Here is a 17,792-nt window from a genome sequence, read left to right on the forward strand (position 1 = left end):
AAGCTGTTTCCCCAACTCTACTAGCTCAAGAGGCGCAATCCGACATGGCCCTTTAGCAGGTGGTTTCACTCCTGATAACAACTCAATCTCGTGCTCCACAGTTCGTCGTGAAAGCAAATTTTGAGGCAGCTTATTCGGCAACACCTCCTTGTACTCATCTAATACTAATTGGATGGTTGTAGGCTCCAGCTCTTGGCCTACTTCTTTGTCTACCACCACCGTGGCTAGATGTGTTTGCTCACCATGACCCAATCCTTCATTGAGTTGTATGGCTGAAAGGGACTTCCCGTCGTCTCCTTTCGTTGCAACGACTTGCACCATGCACGAGTGATCTCCCATCAGACATAGGGAACCAGCCGAAGGCATCAGCACTGCCCTCGTCCCCCTTATGAACTCCATTCCTAGAATGACTGGAAAGTCATCCAATGGCACCATTGTGAAATTCGCATAACCTTCCCACTGTCCAAGCTTTACAGTCACTTGCTTGGCTACTCCCAGAGTAGGTTGGGCTACAGAGTTAACTGCTTTCATACGTCCCGTATCCTTCTCTAAGGATAAGTTGAGTCTCCATGCTTCCAACTGTGAAACAAAATTATGAGTAGCCCCCGTATCCACCATAGTGCGAGTACTCTTCCCATTTATCCTCAAGTCCACAAACATTAACCCTTTTGTTCGTGTAACTTTCGGTGCTTTTGCCTACTTTTCTAATGCGCTCACGAACCGCACTGAACCCACCCTTGGGGCATGATCCTCTTCCTCTTCGCTTTCCACCCCTTTTCTCGAAGTAGAAGCTTGTAAGACATTGAGTAGTCCCTTGTGTTGACATTCACTCACTCTGTGAGATCCACTACACAAGTAACACGAAATTTTACACTACACAAGTAACACGAAATTTTACTTTTCCCCTTTCCATTGAGTGTGTTGAACCTTTGAGATGACGAAGCTTCCTTTGAGGTGAGGATTAGAGTGGCTCCCCCACCTTGGGTTCCTTTTCTGAAAGACTTTCACTGTTCCCTTTCGCGCAAACGTTTGACGAAGAGGTTAATTCATCACTAGCGTAATAAGTCAAGCGTTTGTAGCTGCTGTGCCGTTTGCAAGTCTGGAACCTTTTGCTTATGAAGTAGTTCTGCCCACGGTTTCATCCCCTCAAGAAATGAACAAATGTCCTTTCTCCGAAAATCCGAATAGCCAACATTAAAGCAGAAAATTGTTTCACATATTCCCTGACGTGGAACCTCCCGTAGCTGAGATCTCTCAGTTCCATTGCATGTACTCAACATTCTCAGGGGAAGGAACGAATTGTCCTGAAGGTGGCTCTCTTTCTTTCAAGTATGCCCATTATTGTGAGTACACAGTCCATTTTCAAATTCTTTATACTTGGTACGCCACCATAGTTTGGCATCACAAACCAAGTACATGGTCGCAGTATGACCCTTCGCTTGTTCTGAGGCAATCCTCACACGCGCGAAAAGTACCTGCTCCACATTCAACAAGGAAGTCCTTCTAACCTCTTGGCATCTCGGGCACCCCCATACGTCCTGTGTTCTGGTACCTTAGTCTTGCTAACTCCCGGAGTGTTGGAGTTTCCCATAGCAAGAACCAATAGATTGACCTTTGCATCCAGATTAGCCATCCGTGACTGCAAAGTTTCAACTGTGTGGTGAAAGTCCTCTGACAGGTCGCCTATCAAACTTGCTTGATGTTTTTGTGATCCCATCACTTCTAGGCCACCTCCACGGCCATAGTGTTGGTTGTTGTCACTTACCAAAGCTTTCCAAATCCAACAATGAAGGCAATTGAATTCACATAGCAACTCAACCTTGGGCTGTGAAGCCAAGTGTCACGAACTTAGCTCTGATACCAAGTGTCACGGTCCGACTATTTTCACACCCTTGTGAAGGGCCGTGCGGGCTAGCCTAAAAATCTTATTAACTAGCCAGCCTTATCGTACCAACATTCATCCACGAAGCACTTTCATAACTTCATTCGAATAGCAGCGGAAACAGTATCATTCATGAACGTCATGGCAAGCAAGTAGTAAACATTGAAGCAAACGATAATTCATTAACAACTCTCCGTTGACATTGGTGTACTTCGCGGAGGAAAGCAAGTAGGCTAAGCACGTGACACTAGCTGGTGGTTTGAATGACAGGAGAACACACCCTCCCCTAAAGAGGTTTTTGTATTAATAATTCATGGCGCTAGGAAACATTCAAAGTGCCGAGATCATGCGTGCCTTATTTGCTTACAAAGAACTCTACTCGCAGAGAAAATAACACGACCAGTATTTATGATGGAAACACTCCCAAAGCACACGAGATAAGCGGTCACAGGCAAGCATAATGCCCTGAACAAGCTTAGCTCGTCACACCATGACTTGACAACCAATCAGAGGAAGCATCGGAATAGTGACAGCAGGCTGAAAGAAACAGTATGTGACTGTCTTTAAATTAGCAAATTCTGTTGAGCCATACAACACCCACGTGAGTTCCTCGTAGCTGAGCAGAGGAGATGAAACCCTAAACAAATTTAGGATTAGAGAGGGAGAAGAGAAGAAGAGGTTAGAGGGAGAAGAAGTTGTAAGGGACAAAAATTCCCCTTCTCACACTACCTAATTACAACTCATAGGCTCCTGTGTCTTGTCCCCTTGATCTTTTGTACAGCTCTAGGTTTGCCCTCTTTTTATGATAGGATGTGAGGGATAAAAATATCTCCACTTGCACTACCTAATTAATAAAAATAACAACTTATCTTCTGTTAGATTACCACTTGCGTAGTAGCTTAACTTGTTAGGTTGTTGGTCAATAATGTATATCAAACCTTAACACTCCCCCGCATGTGCAGCCCAATTGCACGTGGACAGATAAACAATAAATAACACCCATGTGGGAACTTGATAATTTTTTAACAATCTTACTCTAAACATGGGCAACAAGACTAGAAGTAGAACCTGAGAACTCTTGGAAACCATGGCTCTGACACCATGTTAGATTTCCTCTTTACCTAAAATCTTCAGCTGTTACGTTGTGTCCAACAATACATATTATGCTTTAAAATCTTCTAACAAATTTGTTTTTTATTTTTTCTTTGCCATTTTCTTTCTTTCTTTTGGCTATTTTGTTCCTCTTTTTGAGGAATTCTTGTCCTCTTAAAGGTTGTAATAGCTTTATTCTTCATCCTTATTATATTTTCCTTTTATTGTAAGAAAATTGTGATTGTTATTGTGAGAAGATTTTTTGAAGAGTGAATTTGGGTTGTTTATATACTTGTTTGACATCTATATTTTTTTTTGGTTAGCTTGGTGGATAGTGATGTTTGATTCAGTAGCGTCAATAGCTTTGGGTTCTAATTCATTGTTTAACGTGGTCTCACGAAAATTGGATTCATATAACCAGGTAAAGATTTCCTTTTTTCTTGGCTTGAAAGATACGTGGCCAGGAAAGAGGGATTCAGTGTTACAAAATTGGCTAGGTGATATATTTGTTGTAACTTCTAGATTTTGGACATTTGCTCCAACACAGCTTTGGTGGTCAAAGGTTTTGGATTTAAATCTCATCCTATATTCGTATTTTTTCTCAGTTGTCTATTTGTTTGTGTGCTTATCCATGTGCAATGTATCTGCACTTGAGGGTAGATGGGGTTGTTCGTCAGATATTGTTGGCACATTGCCTCAAAACATGGGCTTCTGGGCCAAGAGGTAGTTTAACACACCTGAAAGGTACTTGAAATTGCTTGGCTTGCCACGTTTTAGCTACATCACTTAACTAATGTGAGTTTAACGTTATATAGGTTGTTTCTCGTGTTCTTGTTGGGTTCTTCTATCCAAATATTTGGCTGGTTGAGTAAGTTAGCTGTTTTAACTTTAACAAATTTCCTGGTTGTTGGGTTAGTACAAATATAACGACATTTTTATATACATATTTTTTTGTAAAATGTAGCTTTATAATGGTTTTTTTTTCTCTCTATTGTGTTTTAAGATAGGTTTATGTGAGCTCATCCAAGATCTTAAGTTTCAATTTCAACTCAAATTTCAAAGCTCCAAAGTATGGAAATTTCGATTTTGATGTCAATTTGAAAAAAACAACAGAAATTAGTAGTAAAGCATGGAATTCTTTGTAAAACTTTAGAAATGGTTAACGATACGTATATTATAGTATAAGTTTAGGCCCCCCTATTACAATTAATTACATCTAGTTTGTATGAGGTCGATAGAAAAGTTGTAAAAAGTATGTAATCAACATATTTTAAGATAATGTACGGAAAACAATCATTTATACCAAATGAAATTCATAAATCATTTAAATTATTAGTATGCAAATAATGTAATTTAGACATGATATGGTTAATTAAAATGGTCATTGTAACTTATTTTCATATATTCAGAAGGGACTTGTAAATAATATTTGTTTCTATAAATAAAAAGAGAGAAATTTCACGCACTCCAATTTCGCTCATTTGAATGTTGACGAAATTCAACTGTATAGTAGAATTTCAACCAGTTCGCTAACTCAAATTTCAAGATTTCGATAAATTTTGGATGATTCGTTGAGATTTCGATGGAAATTTTGCAAGATGGAAATTGAGTGCCATTTTGATTTCGAGGGTGAGGGAAATCGGAAATTTTGACGAAAATTTAGACAATTTTGTGGAAATTTACAAAACCATGAGCTGATTTGAGTTGTTTCATATTTTTCTGAATATAATCATCAGTTTTTTTACTCAAAATAGTTCATCCAAATTTAACCTGATAGTTATACTCTGTGACTGTTTTTAATATATTTTGGTTGTATATGTATGGTTATGATAGGAAGCTCTCTCTGTCTCTCTCTACATATATATGAATGTATGTATGTATATATGTGTGCGTGTTTGTGTGTATATGTATATGTATATATATAATTTCATATGGAGGTCAGGGTGGAGGGAGTAGTGCTGCCAAGCATTGTTAATGTGTGAGAGGAGTGCAGTGCTGCCTATGTAACTGTGGTAGTAGAGTACAAGATCAAACAGTGTGGAGTAGGCCTCGAACATCACCCAATGCTTGGCCTGTACCTTCTTCTTAATTTGTATGTTTTTGTATCTGATCACAAGAATACTGTTACATTCTTAGTCCAAGGAGCATCAATAATGCCTAAAAATGGCAGACATAAGCACTCTTTTTAAATGTACGAGTGTGGATGTTGTTCTTGATATTTTGTAAAATTACACTTTCCAGACATAGAGGGGGAGCCTTGGATCAATGGTAAGGTTGATCCTTTGCGTCTGTTTGTTCACGGGTTTGAGTCCAGGGAAACAGCCTCTCTGCATAAAAGCAGGGGTAAGGCTGTGTACATAGTGACAACTTTCCCTCTACCTTGCAAAGCAGGGTGCCTTGTGGCCCGGAGACGGCCTTTTACACTATCCAGACATAGATTTTGATGGTAGAAGTCTCATCTCTATCTGTGCACTGACCTCAGTTTGCACAGCAAGAATATTTAGATTAGATTTTACGTTCTGTAAATAAAATGTGAATGGCATCATAAATGATATCCTTGAAATATGTTCATGTATATGACACAAAAACTCAATTACTTGCTTTTGTTTCCAGGTTCATAGAATTTCTCAAGTAAATATAAATACAGAGATAATTTTTAACTGTCAAATGGGGCGTGGACGGACCACAACTGGGATGGTGATTGCTACTTTGGTTTACCTAAATCGAACAGGAGCTTCAGGTAGTCTTCGTTGCCTTATACTTCATACTTCTCTCTAGATTATGCTGTCACCATGTCCACACAATCTGTCTGGTCCTGTCCTTTTGTGTCTGCTGAACCGATCTTGTATTGCTGTGATGCTCTATATTGTCAACACTATCTGTCTTGTCCTACTTTTATGGTTGCATTTTCTTGGTTCTGTTCATATATTTCCTTTTCTGTCTTTGAGCCTTCAATTTGCTGTCTAAAACATCCGGGTGTGTGCATTTCGGTGCTTAGTATTATGGAATTGGACTGGACCAGCTACCACAGTTGTCCCTCTTTGGTTGCCATCTATAAAGGACAGACTAATCATTCAAAAGGCCAAAATACTTCTATTGAAAAGAACAACATTGGGAAAGAAAAAAGAGAAAAAACAAATGGCAATCCAATCCTTTTGGTTACCATGTAAATGGGCTAAGGCCCACCCATGGCCAGTCTTTCCCCACACTTGTGTTGAATCAAACATAGTCTAAGCGTGGTTGGCCTAGTCAAGCCCAGCCAAGCCCCCAAAACAAGCATGAGATAAATGATTTTACGGGCAGGTTATGCACATCTCCAAACCACTTTGTCTGTCACCTCAGTTTTTAGTTATCATCTTTTACGAGTCAAGAATACCATTTCTAGTGCACCTAACTTTCAATATATGCTTTTCTCTTTTGGTATAAAAAAATATTAGGAGAAGAAAGAGGATTCGAAGAGCAGTCCATGGTATCTTCCATGTAACAAATACATAAAAAAGATAAAGAAACAGGAAATATGAAAAACACAATTTTAAAGACATAAATCTCTTGAATTTCTCTGCAACTCACTCTGAAGAATTACTTTAAAGAAGCTGTTGAAAAAACACCAAATAGAGTGAAAAGGCCATAGAATAACAACAATAAACAGAGCCTCAAGTCCCGCTAGGTGTTTTTGTAGAGTTGGTGTAAAGCCCTCTTAGGGGGGCAGCTGTGGCTATTCTTATTGTTTAGGATACTCTTTCCCCTTCTAGAATTGACTGCCTTGTAAGTGTTTTCCCCCTTTTGATTTGTTTGATGTTAAAGGTGGGGGTTATGTGGTTAACCTCTGTTTATAGTACTTATAGACCTACTTTTCGGTACTTTTTCTAGAGCGAGTTATATGCTGTTTATGGATTTGTTTGCCCAGGTGATTGTAGGTAGTGATTTTAATTTAGTAAAGCTTGCTGGGAAGAAAAGCCATGTTGCAGGCAGTCATTGGTGAATGTGAATTGAATTGAACGTGACTTTTCCCCTTGTATCTCCTCTTTCCTCCCTTCCCCTTCCATCCTCTTTTCTATTTTCTCCATGGCTGCAGAACCTTGATGCTGCCCCTGCGTCATTTGGTATCATAGCCCAACTTTGATCTCCATTCTTCTATTTCAGTCTATCCATTCTCCCTCACTCTTCTCCTCTTCTCTTCCTCTTCTTCCTTTTCTTCATCTTCTTTCTTCTCTGTTTCTGATCTCCTGTTCTGTCCATAATTCCCTGCTCCCTAGCAGCAGTCTGTCCTCTGCTTCTTTTCTGTTTCTCTTCTTCTTCTTCTTCTCTTAGTTCTCTCCCATAATTCTCTCAACTCTCTGATTTCTAAATTCTGTTGCTTTCTCCTCTACTTGCAGCAGTCTCTGTCCAGCAATTAATTTCTCTGTTTCTTCCATCTTCTTCTCTTTTTCTTCTTCTTCCTCATCTTCCAATCTCTCCATTAATCTCTTCTTCTCTGTTACTCTCTCGTCTCATCATTTCCTTTATGAAATTTCAGTTAAAAAAAAAAAACCAAAGGCAGTTCTTCAGTTTCAGAACTTTGCAGAAAATTCCAGCCATGTCCCCAATTCTTCACTTCCGAGCCACCATCCTGCAACACAACCCTTACCACCAAAAAAAGAAGCCCCTGAAACCTTTCCCTTCATAACATCATCACCAACTGACCAGCTGTGAAGCCCCATGCTCCACCTGAAGTTCTCCAGCCACCGCCCGCCTCAAGAACTGCCATTGCTAGAGTTTTTCTTGACACACCACCACCACCATCATTCGACTCACCACCCTTTGATCTACCGCTCACCAGAAAATCATTGCCCAAAATTCGCTGCTGGCGACTCGCTCCCCATGCGCCGGCGAATGCAAGTGGGATTCTGCCGGACTTCCCTCCTGCTGCCAGAATCGCGAGAAATTGGTTCCCAGCCACGAGAAAATTGCTGTTTTCTCATGATGTTTTCATTTTCAGCATGATATTTTGGTTCCTAACTTGAAATTGTATAAGCATGTGCGATAATTTTGCATGAAACCCTAGAAATTGTCGCTGCCAGCATCAAAAGTCAGGTTTTATTGCTGCTATTTGTGAGTTCTTCTAGTGAATTTGTTTCATTTTTGCATGATACTCAAGATTAAAGGTGACTTGAAGACTATTCTTAAATAATTGAAAGTGAAGTTTGTGATTTGCGTTGTAAGTGCATCATGGTGACCAATGTTGAATTGTCTGCAACGGTGGAGTTTGGAAAATGCTTTGGAAACTATTTTTTTTGCTTTGAATAGGCTAACAACCGAAGTTGCAGCCTTAGGTAAATGGCCTGTGGAATTTCCTACCAAATAAAATGGTGGAATAGCTGCCGTCCCTCATGCTTTTGAGAGTTGTGTGAAGGCCGAAATAATCATTTGACTAAGGGAGTTAAACTAGAAGTCTCAGATTTTAATGGTGATGGTTCCCCTGATGAATTTGATGATTGGGTGTATTCTTTGGAGTACTATTTCCGAGGCATGACATAAATGAGGCTAGAAAGTTGTACTTTTCTGAATAAAATTGAAGGAAACTGCTTGAATTTGGTGGACTAAACAAAGGGAAATCTTTAGAAGAAGGAGATTTGGTGAGATTACAACATGGGATGAGATGAAGCGAGCCATTCAAGAGCAATTTGGGCCTCCCAGTTATAAGCAGCGTGTGCATATCCAGCTCTTTGATTTGAAGCAAGAAGAAAAGACAGTGAAGGAGTACACTCGTAGATTCTATCACTTAGCTACTCGTGCTGTTATAGAATGGAAGGAGGATGTTATGATAGCTTTGAACAAAAAAGGGTTGAAGCCAGCAATTGCCTCCAAACTTGCTGCGTGTCTTCTCATCACAGTTGGGGATGCCAAATCGGTTGCCACTCAGATTGAGGAGGACATGCAAAGCAAACCTCCTAGAGCTACATCAGCCCTTCGGTTTGAGAAGAGTACTAGTGGAGTGGTACGAGAGAAGACAGTTGAGCAATTGGGTAAAGGTTTTCGGACTAATACCTCTTGGAAGACTCCTGAGCATTCTGGAACTACTTCTAAGAGCCAACCATCACTCAAATGCTTTAAATATCAAGGTTTTGGACATTGAGCTGCACAATGTCCTAACCAATTCATGGCTGTTGCAGAAAAGGAAGAAGATGAAGATGATGATACTCAAGTAGTTGAAGCTGAAATATAAATTCCAAGTGACTTAGATGATGGCAATTTGAGAGCCTGTTTAGTGCTTCAACATATGCTCTTTTCCCATAAGGTTAAACGGATAGAGGATTGGAGGCAGACCAACATCTTTCAAACTCAGGTGATATGCCAAAATCGACTTTGTACTTTGGTTATTGATTCTGGTAGTTGCACAAGTGTAGTTTCTGAAGAAGCTGTGAAGAAGTTAAATTTGGAATTTGAGCCTCATCCCGAACCATATAAAATTGCTTGGGTGAATAATACCAACTGGAAGGTCCATGATCGCTGCTTATTTACCTTCAAGATTGGTTCCATTATGGAGACAGGGCAATGTGATATTCTTCCTCCAGAAGTTTGTTACATTCTTTTGGGTTGACTTGAGCATTGGGAATGTACTTTACTCTAATGTATGTACGACAAGATCCATCCTCTAGGTGGAAGGAATCCTAATGGATCATGATCCCTTGATTGCATAAACCCTGGTGGGGCGTCATCCTAGTCTAGCGACTTTCAGTGAGTGAAATCCAAGAAAATGAAGTCATGTCACCGTCTTGTTATTTTTAAGAAATATAAGCCAAAAGAAAAACTGTTTTTTGGCTCCAAAACTTGGAAAGACATCTTAGTGAAGACTTGGGTTTGGGCATTGTGTTACAAATTGGTAAGGTTATCATAAATGGCCTATTAGTTCTCCAATTTGCTCTTTCATTCTTCTTTTTGGCTCTTAAAGCCTTTATAACCAATTGACAAAACTGCCTTCAAATATTGAGGATAATCCAAATAGTATGCCAACAATTTTGCAAGATTGATTCATACATCTCAAGCCATTAAGCAATAAATAAATTGGTATGAGGTTCGCTAGCATGAGTCTGTGATAGGATTCCCATGAGGAGGAAGAGCCATATATGCTCTTCTAATTTTAGTACATTGTTGGTGTAAATTCTATTAAGGATAGCCTTTACACAAAACCATTTGATTTTGAAGCAATTTTAGCTTTCCTCATTCGACGAAAGAGGGAAATGAATGAGAGGACTAGTTTAAACGAGAGAAAAATACATGCTCTTCTAATTTTTAGTACATGTTGGTGTTAATTGTATTTAGGATAGCCTTTACACAAAACCATTTGCCTTTGAAGTAATTTTAGCTTTCCTCCTTTGACTGAAAGGGGGAATGAATGAGAGGACTAGTTTAAATGAGAGAAAAATAGATTTACAAGAGAAAACACCAGAGATATTCAAGTGCCAAATCCTAATGTTAAAATACCACTTTATCTAGAAGCTATAGCTGTTAGATTGTGTGCAATCACTTGGCTTTGTTGCTCAGGGGGAGTCAGACTCAATATGTTGACTTAAGAAATCATTGTATGGATTAAAAAAATCTTCAAGGGCATGGTTTGTCTGTTTTTTAGTGCTGTAGTACTTGAGTTTGACCTTCATCAGTGTGTACTAGATCACTTTATTTTTTATCGTCATACTCCATTTGGAAGGATTTTGCTTATTCTGTATGTGAGCGACATTGTGATCACTGGTGATGATGATCAAGGCATCCAAGACCCAAAGCTTTTCCTCAAATCGAGGACTTGGGACCATTGAAGTACTTCTTGGGTATAGAAGTATCGAGATCTCCTATAGGAGCTGTATTGTCACAGAGAAAGTATGTTCTTGATCTTTTAGATGAGATGGGGCTATTATGATCCAAACTTGTTGATACACCCATGGATCCAAAAGTAAGTTAGTGCCATATATGGGTGATTTATTGCCCAACCCAGGTTAATACAGAAGACTTGTTGGATAGTTGAATTATCTCATGGTCACCCGACCAGATATATCCTTCACAACAAGTGTTGTGAGTTAGTTTCTCAATTCCCTGACCCTGAGAACAAGTCACTGGGATGCTATAATTCAATTTTGAGATATCTTAAAGGTGCACAAGGGACCGACCAAATTTACTTTTAATTACAGTATGCCAAAGGGAATCAATTTTCTATGAAAAAAGCCATAACCATTATCCAAAAAAGCAATGTTTTTACACACAAAATTATCGAGACCCAAGTCCCTCTCCTTAGACCTTCAAATAATGCCCCTACATAGAGGATGGTTCCTCTTCTCACCCACAAAACCAAAGAAACCCCTCATTGTCCTTTTTGTTCTTTTAGCGATCGCCACTAGAATCTTGAACAAGGATACAAATATCAAAGCATGAAAGGAAAAAAACACTTGTATTAATATAAAACTAAAAGGGTGCACCCTTCCAAGTTCCATCAAGATGTTTAAAGAACTTAGTTATCATTGGACCCGAAAACATTTGAGAGCAATGATTCCCACCTAAAGGGACTCCAAAAGATCCAATAACTGATATTGGTGTCATACCTAGAACTCACCTTTGGACGGAGATTAATTGCATTCAAAACAAACTTACCTAAACTTATGTTATGTGCTGAAACTACCTAAAAAATCATGCAAAAATAGTATGAATATTACTAAAAGACATCTTGTTGTCTGTAAGGTAGAGAAAATTATCATTATCATTGGACAAAAGGAGAATAGTACTGTTAAGATGTGAGAGGATCACTCCATTTCTAACTATTGCAATCCTAAACAAAACACTTATTGATGGCCTTCTCGATCCTACTCAAAGCACAAGGAATTAGGATAAAGAAAAATAGAGATAAAGGATCCCCTTCCCTTACATCTCTAGAAGCTGGAAATCAAGTTTGGGTTCGCCATAGTGCCCTAATTAGAAATTACATGGTTAGTTTTTCTTTTGCAATTTTCTTTTGTTTCTCTTTTCTTATAGATACAATTGTTTATTTTTTTTTATCGTTGATATGCTTTTTATTTTGCATGTGACAATTCCCTTGACGTAGGCATAAGGAGAAACAATCCTATTGGCAAAGTTTTTGACATGAGTTCCGATGCAACCAATAATTTACCAAATTCGGAGGAGGCAATTCGAAGGGGAGAATATGCAGTTGTAAGAAGCTTGGTTCGGGTCCTAGAGGTAAAATTAAGTGTTATTTTAGTTCATAATTTCATCTTAATTCTCTGTTGGGCAAGTTTTTTATGAACTTCCTATTGATTTTTATATGCCTTTAGGGAGGTGTCGAAGGCAAAAGACAAGTGGATGAAGTCATTGACAAGTGTGCCTCTATGCAGGTATAGCTTTCTAAGTACCCTAATCTTGTAATTAGCTTTATTTGTGACTCAAGATACTTAAAAAGTAGCTTTATTTTTGACCCAAAATACTTAAAAAGCCTCACGGGTTGAGTAGAGAATGAACTACCCCATAAAGGAAATAATTGCGTCAATAATGAATAGATCATACCATAAAACTCCCTATCATTGGTAGATTATTTAATATCTTCATTTAACTTCTCATTGAAATATGTAGATATGAACTGCTCCCATGGATATCTTTGCTTTAGAACAAGACAATTATAATTGGGCTTGGCCAATTGGAATGTGCATTATTCATATAAGGGATCTTGTAATAGAGAAGACCCATCTAATTATTCTAATCTTAAATATTATTAGAAAAGGGTCTGTTAATGATTTTCCTTGAGGAACAACCTCTTACAAAAAACTCTCCTTTCTCTCTTATGGATTGAAGTATGACCTCGACAGAAATAGATGATGAAAACTTGTTCGATTCAAGTTGAAGGAAAGATCTTCGATCTTAGACTGGACAAGGTGGGGGAGACCCTTTATCTGTTCATATTGGAAAACAATATTTATTGTAATAGGAGGATACAATTGCCCAAAGAGGTTGTAATGCTTTTTATTTTATTTTATGTTTATCAATTTTTTGTTAGATGAAAAGGAGATAGTGAAGTGTTCGTTTGGGGACACATGTAATATTGGCTTGATTAGTTGGACAAAGGTGGGGAAATTTTTGGAGTTAGGATTGGGGTGGAAAGATAAGAAATTATCGTTGTTTGTCCATGGTGGTGCTAAAAGTGGTAGATGGCAAAGCTTTGTGAATGATTTTTGTGAGATAGCGAAGGAATTTCATTTTGAATTTGGAGGCAAAGGTGAAGCAGGTCTTTTAGCTATTAGATCGTGGAGTCAAGTGGTGAAGGTAGGGAAGATTTGCAAAGTTGAAGATTGTATCCAAGCATGGAATCAGAGTGTGGAGTATAGGAAAGACAAAATCTAATTTTAGTGTTGGGGTGAGTTGTAATTGAAGGAACTTAGGTTTTAATTGCCATAAACCAGTTGTTTGATTGAAGATGAATGTCCATAAAAACCACGTATCGAGGATTTTGGAAGGTGCTTGGAATCTATCAAAGGTGGATAGGGTAGACAAGGTGTAGAATGCTGGGCCAATTTTTTTTTTTTTTGTTTTTTTGTCTTGGACCTAGGTCAGTTAATTAAAAAAGAGTAGCCTCTTTTTTTAACTAAGTTGGCCAACTAAGTGAACAAGTCCATAGTATTGGTAAAAAATGAATTGGGCCATTCTTTGGAAACAAAGGAGGTTTCTTCTGAGATGGATTAATCTATAGTCTTGGTAAAAAATGAATTGGGCCATTCTTTGGAAACAGAGGAGTTCTTCTGAGATGGATTAATCTTAGATTGACCATTCTTTTAAACATACTCATTGTAACAAAGGAGGTTTCTTTTGAGATGGATCAATCTTAGATTGACCATTCTTTTAAACAGACTCATTGTTTGAATAATGTTGATAGGGCCCAAGAGGGTGGTGAAACGATCAAGGAGATGTTCAGACCTCAAATAAGGCCCTAGAGGATCATACAGATGAAGTTTCTAAAGACTAGGGATCTTTTGCTGGGAGTGATGGACTAAAGAGAGAGCACTTGTGTGAAGTTGTTATGGATGGATCTTCACGCCTATTGCAACGACTACCAGAAGTTGGAGGTCAAATTAAGGGAGTTCAAAAGATACGTAAATTTCAAACCTAGTATTCCCCCATTAATTGGTTTAGTCAACTAAGGGGCTCAATAGGTATGTTGTCTGCCAAGAAAATTCCAAGTACAAACCCTACCTTGCATTGCACCATTTCTAAGAAGATTCTTGATGGGTCTAAGGGGTTTGCCATCTCCATTAGAAAGAAGCAACAATATTGGAATGTCTAGATTAAAAGAGACAATGAAGGAAATTCTTGTTTCAAACAATTTTAGAGTTTTTATTGATGGTAGTAGAAGGGATCTAGTGAGTCTTCTGAACTTGTGAAAAAAGGATGGGATTCAATAAAAGTCACAATTCTTTTGAAGTCGAGAGTCAGGGGAATAATTTTGTTTTGGGGGAAAAATCGAATGGTGAGGAAGAAAAGTTTAATAAGATCAAGGGTCAAAAGGTCTACACTCGTTGGAATATAAGGCCGTTGGGTGTTGAAATAAGGAAAGTGTTTGATGTAAAGCTAGTCACTTCCGCTAAGATGACAAAAAAAATTATGGAGAGATGCAATTTGTATTTTAAGTATACCAGTGTTTTAAAAGCGAAGGCGTAAGTTACTCCTGGTGAGGTGATGCGTAAGCCTTGAGGCATTGAGGCATGAGCCTTTTGGAAATTTAATTTTTTATTTTGAATATTTAAAAATAAATTATATATATGAAAATAAATATGAAATTATTTAAAAAAATTACTGATTTTGTTGTTTGTATTTTTAAATTGAAAAATAGGTTTGAAAGAAGAATTCTAAAGCATAAATACATAAATCTGCCACATGCCCATGGCATGGACTATAATGAGACAGCCATGTGCACACTTAATGGAAATGGCGCAGAGGTTCAAAAAGGACTGGGGAGAGCAGCTCGTCTATAGACTGGGAAAACAGTTAGACGAGAGACAGACTCGAGATATGAGAGAGAGAAATCGTTGAGGTGATAGAAATTCTCGAAGACACCAATTGGCCCATTGGAAATTCTTGAGGCACACTTTAAGAATTCCTTTTAAAAAACTGAAGTACACTAGAAAAACCACTTGTGCATAGGGGTGGGACCAGTGAGGGGGTGAGTAGTTGCATGGAAAAAAAGAATTGGGTGGATTTTTCGGATAATGATAGTGTTGACTTGAGTGATTTTGACTGTGTTGGGGGTTTTCTCTTGGATGAGATTCGGGAAAGCATGGTTATGTTTTTAATTCATATGATTTGATTAGGAATTTAACATATGTGCCACCTCTTGTCTTGGAACTCTTAGAGGGAATAAGTATTTTGATAAAGATGATATGGATGAAAAGAGGATATGCCTTGGATAGTTGGATCAACGGTAAGGTTGCTACTTTTTGACCGTTTGCTCTTGATTTTGAGTACAAGGAAATAGCCTCTCTCCATAAAAGTAGGGGCAAGACTACATATGCTGTGACGACCCTCTTCCTACCCTTGCCAAGTGGTGAGCCTTGTGGCCCTAGGATGCCCTTTTTTTATGATATTGATGTAAAGAAATTGGGTAAAGGATGAAATTTTGCCTTCTCCCTTGGAAGAGTTCTATGGGAAAAATTTGGAAGCTCAACATTTATTGGATGAATTGAGGTTTCACATGCCAGGTTGTAGAGGAAACGACATTCGGGATAGATGGTGGTAAATCTAAGGTTAAGAAGAAATTTGAAATGTTTGGTGGATTATGATTGAAAGTGATTAAAGAGGACTTTTCTTTGTTAGTTTTTGTGTACTTTTATTTTTATCTTCAATTTCATTTTTATTTATTATTTATTTATTTATTTATTTTGCTTTATTTTTTGAGGATTTCTTCTCCTTGCCTACGCAATAACTCTCTCTGTCTCTCTCTCTCTCTCTGTGGTGCAAATAGGTTTAGAAATAGAACAAGAAATTTAGAAACAAAGACATAGATTTCAGGATAGTGTTTTAGTGACCTTTGTTTAATTCAAATAACTACTAAATCCATAAAACAATAAAGTTATGACTGCTGGGAATTTCAGTTCAGCAAATAAGAAAATTTCCAGTCACAGCAATAACTTAATCCTCTGGTTGATAGCTGTTTTGGCACTGTTTTAGAACGGTAACAGCGGCTTTCAGCTAGCCTCTTGCTCCTTCAGCTGTGATGAAGGGACTGATAGACACCATGGGGTTGAATCCTCAAAAACCTGGCCTCCAAATCTTCCCGACGCAAGCTGGTATAGAGCTGAGCTCTGGAGATAATCCTTCTCAAAGATAAAATGCCAAAAACCTCTGAGAAAAGTCTCTGAAGACTCCTATTTATGGTAGGCCTAAAGCTTCCAAGAGAAGCCAACTCCTATTTACCCCTCTCTAAAAACCACTTATCGTCTAAACCCCTCAAAAAAATAACTACAATCGCAAAAATACCCATGAATATTACAGAGTGACCACCCAAAGCTAATTTGACAAAAATAAACCCCCCAAATTCAGAATTCTGAAAAATACCCATAGAACCCATAAGTAACAACACTTGGCATAACAGAAAATTTAATTTATATTGCAGAATTGCATCATTCCCCCCTTCTTAAAGGACTTGCCTTTGTGCGAGTTGTCATCTTTGTTGTAGGACACATGTCAGGGTCAGTCTTCATGGATTCCTCCCTGCTGATCTATGAATTTCTCTTAATCCGGTTTGGCAGGCCATTTTACCATGAATTTGAAATGAACACCAGCCCTAGTCTTCCCCTCTCACCTGTGTATGACATCCTCAAAATTTTCACCCCTCGAGGATGTGTCTCTGCTGGTGTTCTTGCAGTCAACACTTTTGTATATCACCTTGGAATGGATACAAATCAGCCACATTAAAGGTTGGATCCTAACTCTGAGGGGTTCAACAACTACATAGGCATTTTCACCAAATTTGTGCAGTACTTTGCTTGGTCCAATCTTTCAGCTTCTCAACTTGTGGTAGGCGCTTGCTAGAAATCTCTCTTTCAGAAGGAAAATCATCACCCAATCAACTTGATATTCCTTGAACTGCCTATTGATTAGCAGCTTTCCTCTAGAGTTGGTTGACACTTTCAAGCCTCCTTGGACACTTTCTTGGACCTGTTTTAAATTTTGAGCAGAAGCAATGGCATCATTGCTAGGCCTTGGCTGGTTGGAGACGTCCCCGAGGTCAGCAACCTGTTTTGGATTTCTACCATACACCATCTGAAAAGGACTTTGACCCATAGATCTGTTAATGGTGCTTTTATAAGCCAATTTGGCCTGTGGTTAGATGAAATCCCATTGCCGGATGTTCTCCTTTGCAAGGCACCACAATAAATTTTCGAAACTTCTATTTCCCACTTCAGTTTGCCTCTCTGTCCGAGGGCGATAGGCACTGCTGCACTGCAATTTTGTCTCCAATAACTTCCATAAGGTCTTCAAGAAATGGCTAAGGAACTTCATGTCTCAATCAGATGTGATAGTCTTTGATACCCCATGTAATCTAAGTTATCCATCTACTTCCTGATAGAAAAGAATTGCCACATGGGTTGCATCTAATGTCTTCTTGCATGCAATAAAGTGGGCTATCTTTGAGAACTGATCCACAAGTATAAAGATGGGGTCAACACCCCTAGTTGTTGATCGTGGCAATGTGAGTTCAAAGGCCATGCTAACATCAACCCGTGGGGCTGTAGGTATTGGTAAAGGAGTATAAGGTTCTGAATTCTGCTAATGCCCCTTTAAAACTTGTTAAGTGCAACACTGATCTACT

At 38.5% G+C, this 17,792-nt stretch overlaps 1 protein-coding gene across 5 annotated transcripts in view; it reads left to right on the plus strand.

Moving 5' to 3' along the window:
• The window catches only part of LOC131156522 (uncharacterized), a 138,813-nt gene that overhangs the window by 48,263 nt on the left and 72,758 nt on the right, over nucleotides 1-17,792 (plus strand). For 4 of the 5 annotated variants that reach the window (XM_058110280.1, XM_058110281.1, XM_058110279.1 and 1 more), the window contains 3 exons: nucleotides 5,588-5,714; nucleotides 12,042-12,175; nucleotides 12,271-12,330. In XM_058110280.1, coding sequence (XP_057966263.1) covers nucleotides 5,588-5,714; nucleotides 12,042-12,175; nucleotides 12,271-12,330 — 321 coding nt within the window. The remainder of the gene's footprint in view (nucleotides 1-5,587; nucleotides 5,715-12,041; nucleotides 12,176-12,270; nucleotides 12,331-17,792) is intronic. The other variant, XM_058110282.1, reaches the window with a different exon arrangement.

Source organism: Malania oleifera, chromosome 5 (assembly GCF_029873635.1).
Source record: "Malania oleifera isolate guangnan ecotype guangnan chromosome 5, ASM2987363v1, whole genome shotgun sequence".
Taxonomy (NCBI): Eukaryota; Viridiplantae; Streptophyta; class Magnoliopsida; order Santalales; family Ximeniaceae; genus Malania; species Malania oleifera.